The sequence below is a fragment of the Diadema antillarum genome, unplaced genomic scaffold, assembly GCF_040938485.1.
Source record: "Diadema antillarum isolate AM-2024a unplaced genomic scaffold, OU_Dant_1.0 seq00001817_RagTag, whole genome shotgun sequence".
Classification (NCBI taxonomy): domain Eukaryota; kingdom Metazoa; phylum Echinodermata; class Echinoidea; order Diadematoida; family Diadematidae; genus Diadema; species Diadema antillarum.
In genome coordinates this window covers 477795-500553 of record NW_027272492.1, presented here as the reverse complement: position 1 = coordinate 500553, position 22759 = coordinate 477795, and the positions used below count along the sequence as shown (strand labels likewise).

Below are 22759 nucleotides of genomic sequence, written 5' to 3'. Positions count from 1 at the left end.
CCATAGTACACGTGGGATATCAGTAATTTGTCATAGAATGAAGGATACATTCGGATTTTACTCACAGCTTTCATCCACGCGAGTTGCGCTAAACGCAGCGTTGATAGCGCGATACTATTTACCTGTAGTTGCATAAATTTTGCTTCATCTCTCTCTCTCTCTTCTCAGATGTGCAGCTTGATCAGCATGGGGCTAACAAAAGGAAGGCCCCATATACGATATGATTATATGATTTGTCAAATCTGAAATATTTGATAACATGTGTCTAGAACAAAAATAGTAATCATCGCGAGAATGCTCTCTCATTTTCCTGTCGCATTTCTTGTTTTTCTGTTCATCAATATGACGTCGTCATAATAAAATGCAGATAGCCCAATTTTAATAGAGCATTTATATATAAAGTATAAATTCCACAAGCGTTAGGATACAACGAGAATCCGGATTATTATGACGAGCAAAATCACCCGGAACCGACGATCTCGTTATAACGGGATTCCCATCTATAAAATTCTATTTTCGCAACTATAGGGAGCCTAAATAAGCAGACCCGTCTTCCACATAATGATAATAACGACACATGTCCAATGCAGCATACTTACACAATAAAGAAAGTGAACAACAACAAACCGAACATTAATGTGATATTAGATTGTTCGAATTCGGACATGGAAATTGAATACAATTATATAGAATATCCACCACACCGTATGCTGCCAAAAATTTATGTTTATCTCAGCCTCGGCACACGTGTTGGCAGACTTGCCCTTTGCTAGTTAGCATCATTCAGAAAGGGACTTAGCATCATTCAGAGCCTTGTAATGTGCGGCGCGCGCGCCATGTATTATAGTGAGCGGCTACTAGTCAGGGGTGAGCGGCTACTAGTACAGGATGTAACGACGAAGGTATCGCGCGTTTATTCCGTTATGGGACTTCGTGAGCAGATGATCGTAATACACATAAGAAAGAGCAATATCGCCAACCACATTTCACAGGATTGGATCGGGAAGGATATAATTTGGTAAAGTTATTCACAATAAAGTATCAAAGTGAGCGGTTACTAGTCAGGCTACTGTACGTGCACGCGCGACTTACTAGTAGTGGTAGTAGCACTAGGTAGTAGGCCTAGTACAGTGCCCACGTACATTGTACGTACTTACTTGGAATTCCAGAAGTTGCTTCGGAGACAGAGGATAAGTTCGAGATCACTGTTCGTTCCCGATTGTGTTCGCGACATTTCGACAGAGAACAAATAAAAAAGAAAGGGGAAATTACAGAATACCGGTTTTGCCTCATATAAATTAGCATATTGGTGCGTATAAGAGCCGCCGGAGGCGGGGCCGAAGGCCCCGCCTCCGGCGGCTCTCCCTTAGAGATGAATTTCAGCCCGAAGGGCTGAAATTCATCTTTCCCGTCGTCTGGGGCCCCCAAAAAGCCCGGGAACGGAACGGCCGTCAAAAAGTAGGTTGACCACACAATTTTTATGAAAATTGCGTGGTTTCGGAGGAAAACTGCTCTAAATCAAGATAACTCGAGTAAATCGTCGATAAAGAAAATCGAGCCGATTTTGACGGAACTATTTTAAAGGTGATGACGTCATCACAGCTAGCAGCTCTTCTTCCTTTCACTCTTTTCGACACAAGTCATTATTCACGATCAATCACACTACACACTACTGTAGTTTGGCAAGGCAGCGCGTATACGCGTATTGTCAAGAGACAAGTGCGCTCTCAACTGCTATACGTATTGTACACTGTACTAGTAAACATGCGCGCGTTCTGCAGACTCAATACGCGCTACCACTGCACACGTACGCATCATAAGCTGTTGTGTGTAGGTACTGTTGTACGACTGCATAGAGTCAACATGGTGGGCTGTCAAGAGCACCCACACAGTGCGTAAGCTCTACTGTAAACTAGCACCAGCAATTAGATAAGTGATTGTTTTCTAGTCTCACCTAAATTGCTGTCGATTTCTAGGATACGGACTATCCTCAACTCCTAAAAACGTGAGTATTCATCGTAAATTCGGGTAAATTTTAACGGCTAGTCTAGACTAGCATCGTCAGGATCTAGAACTACATTATTCGGGGGACACCCCCGAAACCCCCGAAAACCACGTATGAATACTAGTACCACACTTCTCACCGCACAGACCAAAGAAAACACACGTAAACAAATGCAATCGTCGACAGCCGAATGACGGACCGTATCGCAGATCGGATTAATATTTTTGATGGTTGCTATCGGCGAGCGTAATTACGCTCTTTTCAGAGCGATTTGCGCTCTCCGTGATTGGTTGCCGGTATTCTGTAATTTACCCAAAAGAAAAAAGATGGGCATTCCATGACGATATACTGTGTTATCAGAGGGTACCAGAGGACGGACGTGCTGGGTTGGAGCTCCGTCTTTATGCTGTGTTTTCAGCACTTGCGCATTTCATCGAAAGGACTTTTTCATACAGCTAGATTGCATTCACTGCGCTGATGCCGATGATGTCTGGTATGTAGCACGTAATTTGAGTGTTTCTGAGTTTTTTCCGGGTTTTTGACTCATTTCTGACCGATTTTGTAGAAGAGGTATTACAAATTTAGCGTGCCACAATAACAACTATAAACAAAAATACGCTGAATAGACGCGCGCATAATGCTACGCAAGGAATGCAACTAATTGTGATGTCACTATAGATCTCCTCAACTACAAGTACGCGCTGGCTAGCAGGGCGCCTATAATTTTGCCTATGATTATGACGTCACAGAGATTTACGCTGTTCGTCCTCTGGTACTGTTAATCGCCCTAGATTTCCCTTCTCTTATCTACTATCATGTCCTTTCTTCTTCTTTCCTGTCGTTCTACCTTATTCACAGAGTTCCCTGTCTGTTAGGTTTGTGTTGATCCTACACTATGTCAGATAGGGTAAAGGCGCCTGCCCCCGGGAAAGGCCGAGACTTCACTGGTGTTAACATAGGGTATACTCTGTGTTAACGGGAACGGCGTAACCAGACAGATCAAACTCTACTTCTCTTTTCCTATATACCTTCTCTTTTATGCACAACATAATACTTTCTAAACAGTATAAATATTCGCGGATAATATAGATTATTTGATATAGAACTGCTAGGAGCAACATCCAACCAAGTTCGAAAGGTAAACTAGAAACAGCAAAATAAACAAACAGATAAAAACCCCGGACATCTGTGTCACCTGATGTTATGCTTGCACTTTACTGGATCTCGACGTGTATAGAATCAGAGAGTGTCTTCGTAACAGTCGCGTGACATTTTCTTGTTCCTTTTTCCTCAACTGTCAGTTGCCTTAAACCATCACCAACGAGGTAGGCATAGAGTATAACCCATATGGCTTACCGGTACAACTGGACCTAATGTTGAATTTTTCTCTTCTTACTTTTGTATCACTATTCTGGGCGAGAGGAGTAGCGACCCTCGCTCGTACTTTTAGCTATGAATGGAACCATGAATACAAATGCCCGACCAAATCCTATACTTCCAGCGGCGGGAGTCCGCAGGAGATTTAATGCTGCGAGGGTTCGAACACGTTCGCAACGCGGACATGATGATGGCGTGCCCTTAAACCCTTCAGGGAGGGGTACGACTGATAGGTGTAAGAAACCCGTGGCAATGTTAAGATGTAAGCAGCCTCTCAAGATGGCCACGTTTAACATCCAAACTCTGACGATGCCAAAGATCGCGGATGGTGACTCAGGGTTAAAGACCGATGAACTGGTCTGGAATATGAAGAAGCAGAGTGTAGAAATATGTGGGATCCAGGAGCACAGACAGGTGCATGAGACAGACAGGATAGATGACATCAACTGCTATAAAGTTGGTCAGGGGTATGAACTCTACACGGCATCAGCATGGAGGAATACAATGCAAGCGGCAATAGGAGGAGTTGGTATTGTTATCGGCAAGATAGCTCAAAGGGCTCTTATTGGTGTAGATCGTATTTCAGACAGGCTGATTAAAGCAACCTTCCAGGGAAATCCTGCATTAACTGTAATTGTTGCATATGCACCATGTGAATATGCAGCTAGCACTGACAAAACTGACTTCGATGACAATCTTCGTCAAGCAATTGAAGCTGTTCCTCGTCATCACTTCTTGATGGTGCTTGGCGATCTCAACGCACGACTCGGTCCAGATGATGTCCTGTTCACATGCAATGACCAGACGAATGACAATGGCAGACGACTGCTTGATGTGATGGAAGAGTATCAGTTATTGGCCACAAACACGCTCTTTCAGAAACGAAAGGGAAAACTATGGACATGGATGTCACCAAACAAGACCACCCATCAGTTAGATTATATTCTGACACGTAAGAAGTGGCGTAAAAGCATCGTTAACAGTGAAGCATATGGGTCCTTTTCCTCTCTCGGATCTGATCACAGGGTGGTGACTGCAACAATAAGACTTAGTCTTAGGGCGCCGAAAAAGCAGAAAGTGAAAAGAGTGAAATATGCTTGGGAGGATCTAACAACCGACCGTCAATTACAGGAGCAATACGCAGTGGAAATAAGAAACAGATTTCATGTACTCCAGGAGGAGAATGAGTCTGCCACAGAAACGTACCAACGCTTTATTAATGCAAATCAACAAGCAGCAGAAACATGTCTCAAGCAGATCAAAAAGGCTCGGAGGGAGGAGCAAAGCTTAAACCCTAAAGTTACTGTTGCCAGGAAGAAGACGAAAGCTGCATATAGGGCATTCATCGCAGACAAGGGTGAAGATGGCAAGAGCAGAGAAGAATATGCAAGGACAAGGGAAAACTTGTACAGATCATATGCAATTCTGGATCAGGAAAAATTGCGTAGGCAAATAGCTGAAGTAGAGCAAGCACATGAAAATAGAAAATATGGACTGAGCTGGAAGCTCATCAATGACATCTCCGGACGAAAGGCATCTCAGTCTGTCAGGATTCGAGGTGAAAGTGCAGAAAAGAGAGTTGCGACCTGGTACTCACACTTCAAAAACCTCTTGGGCAACCCTCCTGAGCTTCTAGAAAGTAACGAACCAATAACACCTATTTTTAGTGACCTTCCCATACCAGATGGTCCGTTTACGATGAGTGAGTACACGAAGGCTAAAGCAGAAATGAAGAACAACAAAAGCAGTGGGGAGGATGGGGTAGCCCCTGAAGTTCTGAAATATGTTCCTGTGGATGATATTATCTTAGAATTTATCAACCGCTCATATGAGGATGGGGACCAGCCGGAACAGTGGTCTACACTTAACATCATCCCAGTACCAAAGTCAGGGGATCTCTCCCAGACTGACAACTACCGTGGGATTTGTCTGAGCTCAGTAGTATCCAAAACATATAACAGAATGATCTTGAACCGCATCAGACCCTACATTGATCCACTGCTTAGGGACTCCCAGAATGGCTTCCGACAGGAACGATCGACTGTAGGACAGATCCTGGCACTTAGAAGAATACTTGAAGGAGTGAGAGATAGGAGCCTCCCTGCAGTGATCACATTTATCGATTTCAAGAAGGCCTTTGACAGCATCCATCGGGGGAAGCTCCTAGAGATTCTCAACGCTTATGGCATTCCTGAGAAACTAGTTCGTGCGATTGATGTCATTTACTCCAAGACGCATGCAAAGGTGTGCTCGCCTGATGGAGAGACAGAGTATTTTGAAATACTGGCTGGGGTACTTCAAGGAGACACATTGGCACCCTTTCTGTTTATCGTAGCCCTTGACTATGCTTTGAGGCTTGCCATCAATGGCAAGGAGGAGGAGCTTGGATTTACATTGGTGCCCCGTCAAAGCCGTCGTGTTCCGCCCGTAATGGTCACTGACCTTGATTTTGCTGACGATATTGCCTTAATATCAGATACAACTGAAAAGGCAAGGGAGCTGCTATTTGCAGTGGAAAAGGAGTGCAAGAAGATTGGTCTACGGCTCAATGCAAAGAAGACAAAGGTGATGGCATTTAATATCGACGATACCACTATTACAACCTTAGACGGCGCAGTACTCGATGTGAAGAACGACTTCAAGTATCTGGGCTCCTGGATTGCCTCGACAGAACAAGACATCAGGATCAGACGTGGCCACGCATGGAATGCTTTGCACAGTATGAGGAAAGTGTGGAAATCTCAGCTTAGCGACGACATAAAACGGCGACTTTTTGTCACAACAGTTGAGTCTGTATTACTGTATGGAGCAGAGACGTGGACACTTACAGCCAGACAAGAGAAAGCATTGGACGGAGTGTACACACGCATGCTCAGGATAGCCCTTAATGTGTCATGGAGTGACTACGTTAGAAATGATGACTTGTATGGTACATTGCCAAAGGTGTCTGACAAAGTGCGTGAGAGAAGGATGCGATTAGCGGGACACTGTGTGCGACACCCTGAGCTATCTGCGAATTCCCTCGTACTCTGGGAACCTAAACAGGGAACTGCAAAACGAGGGAGACGTAAGGCCACTTTAATCAGTGTCCTGAAGAAGGATGCAGGCCTTGAAAGCATTAATGACCTACGGACAGTCATGTTAAATAGAGAGGTTTGGAGGCGCAACTTTGTTTATGGAACCCGAGTTGGCATCGGCTGAAGCAAGTACATATTATAGCAAGTACATGCCCTCGAATAAGTAGTAGTAGTAGTATACTGTATATCCAGGTGGGTGGCCTACCAGCATAGGCAGAGATGACTGATCTGTGATGTGCACATCGATCGCATGATCAAGCAGTACGCTACCGGTATGTGTTAGCTTAAAGGGGCATAGTCCCGGTAGTGTAGATGGCGCTGTTGATGATACTGCCAATCACCGTTAGCATTGATACGAAGATTACCGAAGTAGAGCTGTCATCAAGAGTAAAGTGCGTAGGTGTTGCTAAGTAACGTTGCCTTTGTTGTCTTCTCTGCGCATCGCGCAGTCTGTAGTAATGCCAGGGTGCGTGCATATGTGCTTGTTATTATGACATCACAAAAGAAGTTTGCTAAAGCTGTCATCCCCCTCAGCCGAATCATGAGCCGAACTGTGATCGGACCACTGACTACAGTGAATCGGACTTCTTCGGACTCGAGAAAGTGGGCCAAAGCGTAAGCGCCAAAGAGAAGTCGATAGCGTAGGTCTCTATAGGAAACTTGCGCCATGCGCCCGCGTACGCATTTGACTAAAACACGGGGACCATGCACCTGCGTGCAGAGTGGCCACGGTGGTGCATGCTATTTGCTGCAAGGCCGGCCGGCCGCCGGAGGGGACTACAGTGTACGAGTACGTACTAGTATGACAGGCCTGGCCACTCGCTGGCTCGGGCGGTACATACAGGAGCCTACTGTACTAGTACCCGTGGTCGGCGCTGCGCTATAGGTAAGGTACACGTACGCGCACGCTAGCGTTGTGCAAATTATGCTCCGCGCCGGAAGTGCCCTTGCTACCAAGTGTACTACATCTTGACGAAAAAGCCACATCCGGGTACTTTTTACGTCATTGGCGATAGCGAGAATTACTTCAGTACTGTTTCGTGTCGCATTGGATGCGTAACATTAGTGTCCATTATTGTACTCGCACAGCTAATGAGGCGACGCACGATATCCCAGGGCTGTTTGGCAATGAGGATGCGGCCAGATTATCATCTCTACAACCACCTGGGGGCAAAGGTCATCGCATCACTCAACCACATCATCGTTCTCGACGACTTGAAATTGATGTTCTGCTGCATCCCACACACCGGCTGTAACTACTGGAAACACCTCTTTCAATCGTACCGCCTAGATGAACGAGGAGATGTTGAAAGGCAGGCAACAGGGAGAGTGTCGGACATTCGATTGCTGAGCCAGTACGGGATTGGAGAGGTTAAACAGAGACTCCTAAACTACTCGTCATTTATCTTCACGCGAAATCCGTTTCACAGACTACTCTCGGCATTCATAACTTCTTTCCGACTGGACCGCGGCGGTGACGACAAGGAGGAAGTTCGGAGAATTTACAAATCTAAGATTGAAAGGAAATCTGAGTCAGGCGATAGGGCAGCTATAACAAACAAGACCTTGGATGCTATATCATTCCCGGAATTTATAGATTTCATATCGCAATCACACAACAAATTCCACAAGAGTGACGAGGCGAACTGGTTGGGAATGTACCAACTCTGTCACCTATGTGGCATCGATTATGATTTCGTTGGGAAATACGAAACTTTTGCCGACGATTCGAAAGAGGCTTTCGAGAAATTTGGTCTCCCTGGAGTGGTCAACGAGTCGGAGATCGAGAGAGAGGAGGAAGACATTAGCGATGTCACCTTACGTCATTATTTCTCTCAACTAAACCCTTACCAGATCGGAGATTTCACGAAGCGCTTTGTGGCAGATAAGATTTTGTTCGGATACATGACTCCAGATGTAGTCATGCAATATCTGACAGATATATAGGCATTGAGAACGTAAATACATTCACTGCCTGCCATGGCTATTGAAACCTTTATCTAATCTGTCTTCATTTCCGAATATGTATGAATATTTACGATAATAAAAAAGCCAACCTAAAGAATTATAGCATATTTTGTTTTTAAGAGACCTGGCATCATAATTACATGATCACAAGATTTAAAGTTATCATTATGTCATACAAATGTATTTCTTTTTTTAAGGAGTTCTCCAATCCGCGTATAGGTATATCCATAACCTACCATATCAATGGAAAACCAAAATTGTATATTGTAAGCTTGGGATATCAATTCACCAAAGTTACATTGCCATCATCAAACAAACAACATTCCGCTTGCTGCGTCCTGATAGAATACAAGGGAATATATTGTCATCGTAAATTGAGTAAACTGAACGTCATAATTACAAAGTGAAGTAAAACTTGTATACAAGCTTCATTGTTGTCATCGGTACGTTTAGCATGTCAGTGTGTGTGTATGTATGTGTGCGTTTGTGTTACACAAATTTTGTTGTTTATGGATAAAAAAAATAAACACCGTTGGACACAATACCCTGATTAATTGCTTTTTGAAACAGTGTTCCTTTTATCTTTATTGTTGGTCTTTTGGATGAGACTTAAAACAGTTGGTCCCGTGGTTGCACAGCTTACATGCAAGAATTGATTCAAAACATCATAATTATCCCACAATATTTTTGTAACGGCTCTGACTGAATACTTCATTTACCAAAGGATGTAATACAAGGTGGTTTTCCTTTGTTAGTTTCAATCTCGTATTGTCTTCCGGAAAGTGCTTGACTGGTTTGTTGACTAAAGTGATATAGATTTTCCATCACAGACATTAATCACTGAAGACATTAAGAAAATGGTTTTCTTATCAGGTGAACTTATGTGAAAATCAATCCTCGTGATTTGCCTTAACTTGCTCATACATAGGGCAATGAGTTAGCTCAGTTGCTAGCGCGTCTGCCTCACGATCCAAAGGACCCGAGTTCGATTCACAATAATAAGTCCCACTAATTAAGCAATATAAGGTGCAGTGGCGTATCTAGGGGGGGGGGGGGCAAGGGGGGCACGTGCCCCGGGCGCCACTCCTTGGGGGCGCAAAAAAAAAAAAACGAAGAAGAAGGAAAAAAAAAGAAAAAAATGAAAAATGAAAAGAAGAAGAAGAAGAAGAAGAAACTCACCGGAAGGGGGGGGGGGGGCAGAAAACCAAATAAAAAAAAGATGAAAACAAAACATAACGATGACTCGGACAAAATGACAATGTTTATTGTGTTCACACAAGAATTCCATGTTATGTAAGCTGAAATACAATTTTCGGCTCGCTCGCTGCGCTCGCTCTCTAAATTTTATATAGAAGAAGAAGGTAAGAACAAAATGTGATGATGAAGCGGACAAAATGACAATGTCTATTGTGTTCACACATGTCATTTTATATTCAGCAGGCAAAATGTTTCACTGAGCAGCGGCTACAATTTCTTTCGTTCTGAAGCGATCGCCAATTGGATCAAAAGAAGGCGCCAACGCTTTCGAACATACGGGGGGGGGGCGCCAAAAAAATCAAACAAGATAAGAACAAAAAGTTATGATGACGTGGAAATATACAAATTTCGGCTCCCTCGCTCGTACTAATTTAGAGTATTTCTTCAAGCCCTCATTTTGTTGGTAAAAATCGTTATCTATAAGGCCGTCACTATATCTTGATTAGAATTGTAAGATTTGATAAGCAAAAATGACAAGAGTTCCATGTTTTGTAAGCTGAAATACAACAATTTTCGGCTCGCTCACTGCGCTCGCTCGCAAAAATTTATCAAAACAAAATGGAGATAAGAACAAAACGTGATGATGATGACGCGGAAATATACAAATTTCGGCTCACTCGCTCGTACTAATTTAGAGTATTTCTTCAATTCCTTAGTTTGTTGGTAAAAATCGTTATCTATAAGGCCGTCACTATATCTTGATTAGAACTGTAAGATTTGATAAGCAAAAAATGACAAGAGTTCCATGTTTTGTAAGCTGAAATACAACAATTTTCGGCTCGCTCGCTGCGCTCGCTCACCAAAATTTATCAAAACAAAAAGGAGATAAGAACAAAACGTGATGATGACGCGGAAATATACAAATTTCGGCTCACTCGCTCGTACTAATTCAGAGTATTTTTTCAAGTCTTCAGTTTGTTGGTAAAAATCGTTATCTACTGTATAAGACCGTCACTATACATTGTATTTTGATTAGAATTGTAAGATTTGATAAGCAAAAAATGACAAGAGTTCCATGTTTTGTAAGCTGAAATACAAAAATTTTCGGCTCGCTCGCTGCGCTCGCTCGCCAAAATTTATCAAAATTAAAAAGGAGATAACAAAACGTGATGATGACGGGGAAATATACAAATTTCGGCTCACTCGCGCGTACATGGGGGGGGGGGGGCATTTCATGAAGCAATTTGTCAGATATTTCGTCTGACAAACTGTTAAAAGCTACTGAAATCCTTGCTTCTGATTGGCTGAAAGCAAATTTTGTCCGACAAGTTGTCGGACAAAATGCTTCATGAAATACCCCTCTGATTTAGAATATTTTTTAAAGTGCTCAGTTTGTTGGTATAGATAAATCGTTATCTATAAGGCCGTCACTATCTTGATTAGAATTGTAAGATTTGATAAGCAAAAAATGACAAGAATTCCATGTTTTGTCAGCTGAAATACACAAATTTTCGGCTCGCTCGCTGCGCTCGCTCGCCAAAATTTATCAAAATTCATTACATTTAAATCACCCTCAAAAGACCCCTTTTAAGGACTTGAAAAGCATACCATGTGGACTTTGCTTAAAGTCCCTACTGGGATGGGGTTGGGGTTGAACAATAGTCTTTTTCAGAAATTAGGGGCGCAATTATTTTCGCGCTTGCCCCGGGCGCCGTTTTCCCTAGATACGCCACTGATTAGGTGTAATCATACCGTCCTCTCTGTAAGAGGCAAAACACTGGTCCCTCGGAAGGATTTTCCAGGATATAAAATGGAGGTACCGTGTGTGAGAGAGTCACAACTCATGCACCTAAAAGATCATCGCAAAGAGCAGGGTGAAGTGGTCCCACCTCGCATCCAACTGGACTCCATGGTTGACCAGCTGTTCCAGCTGAATATCCAGCCATCACCTCGGATGGAAATGAAACAAACAAACTTTGTCTTCACTGTGTGCTAAGTCTATTATGGAGATGCGAATAGCTCTCACCGGCAATGAAAAACATAAACGGCAGTGGAACGGAGTGGTAATCAATATAATGCCATGTGTCATACTCTAGGATAACACGATGGGGGGGGGGGGGGGACAGACACAAGAAATAAACGTTGAGTGATTTTTATTTACTGATAATAATCGAGAGCAAAGAAAAAAAAGAGGGGATTGAAAATACTCCCCCCCCCCCCTTTTGCTGGATGAGCCATGATTCCCATGTAAGGGAAATAAGTTTGAGTGATTTATCAAATCAGATGAAGAACACATTGCATTATACATAAGCAATAACGAAAAACACTACCCAAAGGCTGTAGATGCTTGCCTATTCGTGAATCTGAATTCCTAGATATTCATTATAGGTTGTTGATGGTGCGAAGTTGAATGCTTTTTTTTAACATGAATGTTTTAACGCGTGTTTTGCACATGCTGTGTGATAAAATCATAAAATCTCATGTGCTAGTAACATTAAAGGGGATGGCTGTAGTAAGTGATCAGTGGGAATCAGTGGGAAGCAGCTGATGGGGGATGATAATTGTTCAAATCCTTGTGGGATTCATTTAAGAGTACAGGTGTACATTATATTCGGTTGTTGTGTGAAAATTATTTGCTTCAGAATGGTCTCATATTCAAGTAATGTGCAGTTCAATGTTTCCAGGTTATAGTCTGGGTGCCAGAGGCTGAACTTTGTTTTACCGTCCACCCAATGTTTTTTGATGGTTTTAGCCTATTTCGGGGGTGCTGAATCCGAATCTGGATGATGCAACTCTTGCATCCTTGAGGGTTTTGAAATATTCAAGATGGCCGCCAAAATGGCCGCCAAGACCGGAAATTCCCACGTATTTCCTTCTAAATGGTGAGATGTTGAAAACAATTGATGGTTTTACCTTAATTCGAGGGTGCTGAATCTGAATCTGGATGATGCAACTCTTGCATCCATGAGGGTTTTGAGATATTCAAGATGGCCGCCAAAATGGCCGCCAAAACCGAAAATTCCCACGTATTTCCTTCTAAGAGGTGTGAAATTGAAAGTAATTGATGATTCTCCCTATTTGGAAGGTGCTGAATCCGAGTCTGGATGTTGCAACTCATGCATCCATAACGTTTTTGAGATATTCAATATGGCCGTCAAAATGGCCGCCAATTAAAACTGGAAATTCCCATGTATTTCCTTCTAATTGTTGAGAAATTAAAAACAATTGATGGTTTTACCCTATTTCGAGGGTGCTGAATCCGAATCTGGATGATGCAACTCTTGCATCCATTAACGTTTTGAGATATTCAAGATGGCCGCCAAAATGGCCGCCAATTAAAACTGGAAATTCCCATGTATTTCCTTCTAATTGTTTAGAAATTAAAAACAATTGATGGTTTTACCCTATTTCGAGGGTGCTGAATCCGAATCTGGATGATGCAACTCTTGCATCCACTAACTTGTTGAGATATTCAAGATGGCCGCCAAAATGGCCGCCAATTAAAACCGAAAATTCTCACGTATTTCCTTCTAAATGGTGAGCTGTTGAAAACAATTTATGGTTTTACCCTATTTCGAGGGTGCTGAATCCGAATCTGGATGATGCAACTCTTGCATCTTTGAGGATTTTGAGATATTCAAGATGGCCGCCAAAATGGCCACCAAAACCGAAAATTCCCACGTTTTTCCTTCTAAATGGTGAGAAATTGAAAAGAATTGATGGTTTTACCCTATTTCGAGGGTGCTGAATCAGAATCTAGATGGTGTAACTCCTGCATTGTTGAAATTTTTGAGATATTCAATATGGCCGTTAAAATGGCCACCCAAAACGAAGTTCCCATGTACTGTATTTCCTTCTAAATGGTGACAATTTGAAAGTAATTGGTGGTTTTTATCTTATTTTGAGTGTGCTGAATCCGAAGCTCAGGATACAACTCTTGTATCCTTAAGGGTTTTGAGATGATAAAGATGGTCGCCAAAAATGACCGCCAAAATCGGAAATTCATATGTAGACCCCCTATTTTTTCTAAATGGTGTAAAATATAAAACAGTTGGTGGTTTTACACTATTTTGAGCTTGCTGAATTTGAAGCTCCAGGATACAGCTCTAACTTCCTTGAAGGTTTTGAGATAATAAAGATGGTCAAAAATGAAATGTTCCATGTAAGCCCTATATTACCTTCTAAATGGTGTAAAATTGAAAACAATTGGCGGTTTTACTCTATTTCGAGGGTGCTGAATCCGAACCTGGTTGATGCAACTTTCGTGTTCTTTTTTTAAGGGTTTTGAGATGTCCAAGATGACTGCCAAAATAGCTGTCAAAAATTGGTAAATTTTAGGCCCTATTCAGCACCCTCGAAACTTGGTTGTTGAAATTCGTCCATTCTTTAGGGTTTTTAGACATCCGAGATGACAGCCAAAATAAGTGGCAGAAATTCCAGTGTTAATATATTTTTTCTTAATGGTAAAAATCAAAAATAAATTGATGGTCTTACCCTATTTCGAGGGTGCCGAAGGTCTTTGAAGGTTTTCGGACATCTATAAATGTCCTGTATGAACGGAAACTCCTTAACATTTTCTTATACTGAAATGGTGAAGTATTGTGCTCTAACGGGAAGCGGGGGATTAGACCCATGCAGGGTGAAAAGCAATAATTCGTATTTTTAAATTCAACTCAGCTGAGCGAATTTGTCAGATCAGCCAAAAGTTATTGACATTCAAAATGCTTGTCACAATGGTATTGTAATATACTGAGATATTCTGATATGTCTCAAACGGAACTTTAACACGTACTGGAAAAAAAGAAGTGATATCGACATCATACTGAAACGTACAAACACAAAGAAAGATACGACTGAAAATGTCTTTATGCATAATATTGTTAGAAAATAATGCTTTTGGTCGCCAATAATATGGCTCCACAGATGTGAAGTAAATCCTTTTCGGCTATCAATAGAGTAAAAGTAAATTATGGCATGTTGGTATTTGGTGTTGAAACTTGTCTTGTATTCTGATGAGTCTCGCCTCGTATTCTTATGAAACTTGTCGCATATCACTATCACAATATGATTTAGATGAACATGTCTTGTCCATTTGTTGTTAGTGTTCAAAACTTATCCATTATATGTAGAGGAAACAGTATAATCTTGCAATTATTCAACCGCATCTGTAGTCTTGAAGGGTCCATTGCTGGCACACTTGTATCGTACCAACTCAAAGATATCCGGTAGAGCTGGTTTCACTGTATATACAGCAAGTTCAAACTGTGCCATTGACGAAAACCTGAAATCTTTCAGTCAAAAAAAAAAAATGGGGTTAAAGTCATCAATTGTTATCAATTTCCCACCATTTATAAGAAGGAAATACATTAGAGTTTCCGTTTCGGCGGCCATTTTGGCGGCCATCTTGACTATCTCGAGGTGCATCATCCAGATTCGGATTCAGCACCCTCGAAATAGGGTAAAACCATCAATTGTTTTCTATTTTTCACCATTTAAAAGCTAATACATAGAAATTTCCGATTTTAATTGGCGGCCATTTTGGCGGCCATTTTGGCGGCCATCTTGAATATCTCAATACCCTCAAGGATGCAAAGTTTGCATCACCCAGACTCGGATTCAACACCCTAGAAATAGGGTAGATCCATCAATTGTTTTCAATTTCTCACCAATTAGAAGGAAATACATGGTAATTTCCGGTTTTAATTGGCGGCCATTTTGGCGGCCATCTTGAATATCTCAAAAACTTCATGGATGCAAGAGTTGCATCATCCAGATTCAAATTCACCACCTTCCAAATAGGGTGTATCATCAATTATTTTCAATTTCACACCATTTAGAAGGAAATACGTGGGAATTTCCGGTTTTGGCGACCATTTTAGAGGCCATCTTGAATATCTCAAAACCCTCAAGGATGCAAGAGTTGCATCATCCAGATTCGGATTCAGCACCCTCGAAATAGGGTAAAACCATTAATTGTTTTCGATATCTCACCATTTAGAAGGAAATACGTGGGAATTTCCGGTTTTGGCGGCCATTTTGGCGGCCATCTTGAATATCTCAAAACCCTCAAGGATGCAAGAGTTGCATCATCCAGATTCGGATTCAGCACCCTCGAAATAGGGTAAAACCATCAATATTGTTTTCAATATCTCACCATTTAGAAATAAATACGTGGGAATTTCCGGTTTAGGCGGCCATTTTGGCGGCCATCTTGAATATCTCAAAACCCTCAACGATGCAAGAGTTGCATCATCCAGATTCGGATTCAGCACCCCAGAAATAGGGTAAAACCATCAAATAACATTGGGTGGACGGTAAAACAAGGTTAGGCCCAAAAAGTGGTTTTGGCACCCAGACTACATTGTATTAGCATGCCTGTGTAACTGTGTCGGGGCGATCGTTAAGCCCCGTCACTGTAGGCCCTATACAGGCATGCTAACCTGGAAACATAAATCTGCACATTGAATATGAGACCATTCTGAAGCAATTTCACACAACAATAGATATCAATGTACTCTTAAATGAATCCCACAAGGACTGGGGCAATCACCCCCAGCATTCCCACTGATTCCCACTGATTAGTTAGTATTGATTGCCGTGATCATTCAAATTTGCCCGATATAGAATGATCACATCGTTCAATCGGATGCAATTTTGACGAAATTAGACGCCTAAACTTAATATGTTTAATTTGTCGGCAAGAGCTACTATCAAGCAGTTATCTTAACCAAACATTCTGACGTACCAGTGTTTTAGTGGAATTCAAATCCCCAATGATGAGTGTTTCGGTTTTAGTCAGAGACGAGAAGTCAGTTACTTCAGTCAGTCGGTACTTTCCATCAATTTGACCAATCAAAGAGAATTCATAATGCGCATAGGCTATAATGAATTATAATGCACAATAAAGAGAGTAAATTTGTCGTTGACGCTCATGAGATCGGGAATAATGCACAGTCATCATTAGGGGAGAGCGGGGAGAAGTGGGACATTATTTCAAGTTCGCCGATTTTCTTCTTATATCTTTTTATAGAAGAGATTATTACATTTCCTGTTGGGCTTGCATGAAGGTTCATATGGTAGGTTACATAAAGAGCTATAAGCTGGGGGTAGCACTGTTCTCAATTTTCTGCAGTTAATGAAAAGAAAAAAACTTATTTTGGGGGAGAAGTTGACCCACCCGTGGGTGAAGTGGGACAACGGCAAGGGAGAAATGGGACTGTGGGGGTAAAGTGTGACATCCTAGATGGTCTATAGAAATGTCAAAGTTGGAAGGCATAATGAAACATTGGTAATGAAAACAGTCAAACATGCTTTAAAATGATCTTTACTTCAACAAAACAAGTTTGAACAACATGTTTGAAAATCTGAACTGCTTTACATGTAATGCTATTATGAGGGACAAATGGGACACGTTGTCCCAACTGTCCCTCACATGACATGTACATAAATATGTACGACTGCTCAGTAACCATGCAGGCATTTGTCAAAAACAAGTTATATTAGTTGCATATTAATAAGGCTCACCACCAGCTTCAATTGTGCCCTTGAAATCATGAACACAAAGACAACAGGTTAATTAACTTGATTTTAAAAAAACATTATATTTTGGGGAAAATTTTCAATAGCAATTTATACATACTTAGAATTTGCCGAACTGCATGGCTTTCTTAGTGTGATGTATGGTTGCTAGGGGCTTATTGTAGATATAAGCCAATCGCTGATTTGTTGAACAGTTTTTGATTCAGAGAACGTGTCCCACTTGACCCGCGTCCCAACTCACCCCGCTCTCCCCATTTGCACCATATTTATGAATCATGTAGACTTCGCCTCGGAGAAGTCCAATGGTACCCTACTCCCGAAAAAGCAATTATACAAGTATACCTATGTAATAATAATAATTAAAAAACAAAACAAAAACAAAACCCAATCAATCAATCAATCAATCAATCAATCAATCAATCAATCAATCAATCAATCAATCAATAATTCGCATTTTCTGCAGTGGATGTTGTATTGCTTCTACATTTTTACATCATTTTATTGACACCATTCTTTTCTCCTTTTTTTCAAGAAAATGACAGCAATCGGCTATGTCTATCTTGTTGTTGATTTTCTTCTAAAGTTCCCGAAGTTTTAATTCTGGAATATTAAAGGAGAGGTGCGTGGTGACGAGTCTTCCGTTGAAAGCTGCACAAGAATGTACTAAGGTCTTTTTCGTCAGCAGTTGGCGCTCTTCACTTAATGATTACAAGTCAAAGAGATTTACGTCTGTCACAAGTCCACATGTACAGTACAATGGTGTATTATGCCAAAAGCATGCGCAGTAGTACTGCACATCCCACCCAGGTACTTGCACTTGTGTGTATCAAAGAAAGATCCTTCTGGTAACCTATTCCTGTACCCTCGAACGGCTGCCGAAGTTGAAAGAGAAAGTCTAGCCACATTACTTGCGTCAACTAAAATGGCAGAACGTGTCTGGGATAACCATGTCCATGAGAAGGGTCAACGTGACAAAGGTAGTGTTATCATTTACGTGGAGGCGTTATTTCAGAAATGTAGTCACCTTGCTTGCAATAGATAAACTAGACAGAAAGATCCGTCTGTCTGTCCGGAGGACTCTTTTGTATTTTGCCATTAACGCCGTCCTCCGTATACGGAGGGGATCCGTGAAGCCAGACGCAGTCTCCGCGGAACATTCCCCGACGGACAGATACAGACCGATCTTTCGGTCAATAGATAAACCTAACACTTTACAATAGTCCCTCCTGTTGTCTCCTGTGTCCTCATCAAGTTCCAGCTTTAATAAGGAGTATAAGGCTTAGCCCATCCAGTGATGTAAATTACGTCTAAAGATTCTGAATTTCTAAATACTTACGATGCTGTAGTTGGAAATACCTGGGCTATAGGCCTATCTATTCTTATGATTAATTGGATTGGTTTGCCGATAAATAGTGAGTACGAATGTGTAGACGTCTTAGACTTCTTCTAGAAAAGGGTCTAACTCTAATATTTGATGCATTATTTTACTTTTACCACGACATTCTACAACAATTAAAGTTTATAGATTTCTAGGCCTAAATTTAATTAATCAGATTGAACTAACAGCTAGATTAGTACCTCTACTCTCGTCACCCCTGACCCTTCCTGGCGGGGGTCTTGAAGTTGAGGGAAATCAAATGCAAGGTACAACTAGTTCTACATGTACAAGATTCAATATTTAAAGCAGTGGCGGATCCAGTAGAGGGGGGCGCACCAGGCATGTGTGTGCGCTCCCTCTTTATTTTTTTATTTTTTTTTCAACAAAAGAAATAAACAGAAAGTAGGGGCGCATGCAACCCCATTTAATTTTGAAAAGGCACCTCCCCTTTTGGGAATTCCTGGATCCACTCCTGATAAACATTGTGATTTGTGTTCTGAGGAACACACTAATTTTAAAGCAACCTTGGGGCTTGACTTCTGGACAACAAAACAGTGAAAAGACAACACTGTAATTCGTTCCCAATTGTCTTTCCTCTATGGGAAAAGTTGTATGTAGCTCTCTTGAAACTGTTCATATTTAGTTTATACCTAACCATTCCATTTTTACCTGAAGTTAATCTGAATAGTAACACACACAGTGCAGTATATATATATGAGGGCAGTCTTTGGTTCATATTTCTTGGCCCGTCTTCACCAGGTAACTACAAGCGGAACAGACGAGGAGGTCACCCATCCCATCATAAGCAGAGAAAGGAAGAGAATGTAGAACCAGTAGAAATGACTCCTGCTCTTCAGGCTTTCAAGTGAGTTGTGCAATCTCTTTGTACACTGTGGTATGTATGAGGATTGTCTCAGTTTCCCTCAGAATGTTAGAGAAGCACTGTGTTACAATTGAAAACAGAAATATTATGAGTGCAATATAATACTTAAGGCACAAATCAGTAATGTACTTGCTGAAATCTATGGAATATGGTCTGCTTTGATTGGTAAAATCAATTCTGCAATGACTTTTCACTGCATCCACATAAGTAATCACATGCAAATAGGTAAAGACTTCTGTCTGCCAAGAGCAGTGTTCTGACTTGTTCTAAAGAGCCCTTGAAGAATATCTCTGGTGATTTTTATAAAATACCGTAATGTAAGAAATGATATCCAGGTTACATTACAATCATAATACCAACTGATGATTATCAATCTGAAGGAGACTGATTGTACTTGTGTGAATTCAACCAGAACATAATTTCTCTCGGCCAAATCTTGTGATCTGTCACGTCAAAGCAATAACATTCATTTTCAGATGTGCTGATTGTAACATGTAGTTGATATGCAATTAATACCTTTACTACAGTATCTAAAGCAGAGCCACGTAGTGTTTGTCAGTAATATGCCAGTTTTGCTGCTCATTTCTTTGTTTGTGTCAGAGGCTACCAAGCTGAACTGGACAGAAAGCATGACAAGTATGAGAGGCTGGTCAAATTGAGCAGGGACATCACAATCGAGAGCAAGAGGATAATTTTCCTTTTGCACAGAATAGATGGGTGAGTAAATTAAAGTCATATGCATGTACATGTATATCAAGAATTGAAATAGAAATGATTCCATTGTGAAAGGGTGTGATAAGCACACCCTTTGTGCTTCACTGTTTAAGCTCTCAAGTACAGGGGCATGACAATTAAAAAAAACGGTAGGATGACATTCATATGGACTATTTTTTGAATAATCTTGCAAAAAAAAAACAATGCAATCATAAGAATCTAGGAATATAATGTCCATCCATTGCAGAAGTCAAAGAAAGCTAAATCCCAACACTTGCAGCCACATGAACATTATTGTTTGTACTGGCATTGCATTAAATGTGATAGAGTAGGAGGAGGAGGATGAGGAATAATATTTTCATTTCTTTACTTTCCGATTTCAATTTCTTACTGAATCATTGAGAGTTCAAATTTTGTCTGTAGGCATGTTGCTATTGTACCTAAGCCTGTCATGCAAAATATTATACAAATAGTGAATGGTCACGAGTGCAATGGTACACAGATTTTGCACGAGGTGAAAGATAGAAGCGCTCTATTCAACGAGGCGAAGCCGAGTTGAATAGTGCACCTCATCTTTCACCGAATGCAAAATCTGGTTCCATTGCACGAGTAAAGACCATACGCTATTTGTTTTATACAACACCTCGAACGTCAACAGATTTGGTACTCACAGATTCTTGAATTTAGCACAGAAATGGCAACGTATTCCGGGAAAGAGGAATGAGTAGCCTCACATTCGCAGTCACCGTGTGTACGTATACTACGTATTCGAAACGAAGTTGTTTACAGAAATGAGTGACAAAAGTACGCGCTTGTAAGCGTGCTTGTAATTGTTAAGTGTGCGCGGCACATGTTTGTTTATTGTGACATCAGAGCGCGTGCAATGGAACATTTTGATCGAACCAAAATTGCACGCTGAGACAGCCAGAGCGTGCAATAGAACCTTCCACTAAATGTCACGTGATGGGCAATCGACCAATCGGATAGCTACATTCTAAATAGGTGTTGTATAAAGTACCATCATTATAGAACTTCAGGGGATATGAATTGTTTTCTCTCTTTTTTAGTCTGATGTCCTGTTTTATTTTCATTTTTTATTTCGATGATATGCTAGTCAGTTTGAAGGCAACAGATATGGTGCGATGTGCTTCATTTACAATGGTATAAAAAGTTCAAACATTTTATGTTAGAATGAAACATGCAATATAGGATTTGAATTATGTTGTACAGTGACAATATTGTGCTGTGTATTATTTCTGTAATTCAGAGAAGCCAGCAGGAACAAGGTAGTGAAGGATGCTGAAGAGAAATTGAAAGCAGTCGAGAGCAGTTTAATCGCCAAGATTGCTCATGAACTCAAGGTAGGTTCTTCTTGTAGGCCGAACTCATGTGTTCATGCATAACATTGCTGCAGATGTCAGGAGTGAAAGGTCAATGTCAATTTCTATGGTACTGTACATAAGTATGCAATTTTCATAGCTCAGAAAGTATTGGTGAGGGCCCAGGAGCCATGCATCAAAGTCAAAATTTGAATTGATATCTTTTGAGCAAAAACTGGAAAAGTATCCAACAAATTTTTGTTCTGGTAGAATCACAGATTAAAGGAATGATAGGACAAACAGACTAAAGAGTACATAAGATATAATGGAGGTTAGAGGTACAAGTGTAAAGCTCAAGATCAAATTTGAAATGTTCATAAGCATGTGCAAGAACTCGGTTTGTACACAACATTCAGATTCTGGGTAAAGTAAGGTGAGGATCCACAGGATGACTCCTGCTGGTCATTTATATTGGCAAAGTAATTTAAGTTGTCTGTGAGGTGATTAGAGTGAGATGTGAAATGTACATAGCTTTGTTAGTATTTGTGATTGTACGAGTGTGTAGATGTTTATCAAAACTGCTAAGATTTTCACATTATTCAATGTGATAAAACATGTTTGGTGTTGGTGTTTGCTCATGCTTTACTTTACCATAGTGCTCATTCGTATTTTTTGTGGGTTTTTTTTTTTTATTATTATTCATCAAGTTAGGTTTGTTGCAAATGCATGTACATTGTTCTCTGTTGAACGAGTTCCATCATATTAGGAATGCAAAGTGATTAGAAAAACAAGAATAATTGCAGCCCTGAACGAGGGTGCCTGTATTGAATCTGCTCGTAGCTGGTGATTTGGTGGTGGTTTGTAGCATTCATTCATTTCATGATGATATCTTTTCCTCAAGGGTGAAGACCTTCATCAGTTCTTGAGGGCGTTTTCCCCCGCCTGCAGGAATACGTCGAAGCATTGTCCTTCTGTTTCTACCTCAAGGAGGAAAGACTGATTTCAAGGAAAGAAATCGCTTCAAGATTTATTTTCAGGGAGTGCGACAAAACGAGGGAAACTACGTCAAATGTAAGATGAGCTGTGAGTAATTTACACGGCCAGAATATTCGACTGCACAACTAATAAACATTGATGCAAAATACATACAGAAGTTAAATTGCTGATCGCTGTAGCATTTTCTTTGCCTTTTTTTTTCGGATGGGGGGGGGGGGGGGTATATGAAGTGTATCACATGATCTCAAGAAGCTATTTTACAAATGCCATGGAGTATACAGAGAGAAACGCAATCAAAATGTCCAT

General features: G+C 41.0%; 3 protein-coding genes across 3 annotated transcripts; all 3 read left to right on the top strand.

The window, feature by feature from the left end:
• The first annotated feature begins 3661 nt into the window (after window positions 1–3661).
• LOC139712543 (uncharacterized) lies at window positions 3662–6583 on the top strand. Its single transcript, XM_071624358.1, has one exon. It carries the CDS (start codon window positions 3662–3664, stop codon window positions 6581–6583), a length of 2922 nt encoding a protein of 973 aa, XP_071480459.1.
• A 1010-nt stretch (window positions 6584–7593) lies between these two features.
• On the top strand, window positions 7594–8406 carry LOC139712542 (carbohydrate sulfotransferase 11-like). Its single transcript, XM_071624357.1, has one exon. It carries the CDS (start codon window positions 7594–7596, stop codon window positions 8404–8406), a length of 813 nt encoding a protein of 270 aa, XP_071480458.1.
• Window positions 8407–18085: 9679 nt separating this feature from the next.
• On the top strand, window positions 18086–22537 carry LOC139712541 (translin-associated protein X-like). The gene is made up of 5 exons (XM_071624356.1): window positions 18086–18140; window positions 19301–19406; window positions 20025–20141; window positions 21406–21499; window positions 22406–22537. The coding sequence occupies exons 1-5, from the start codon at window positions 18086–18088 to the stop codon at window positions 22535–22537; spliced, it is 504 nt and encodes a 167-aa protein (XP_071480457.1).
• Window positions 22538–22759: the final 222 nt, after the last annotated feature.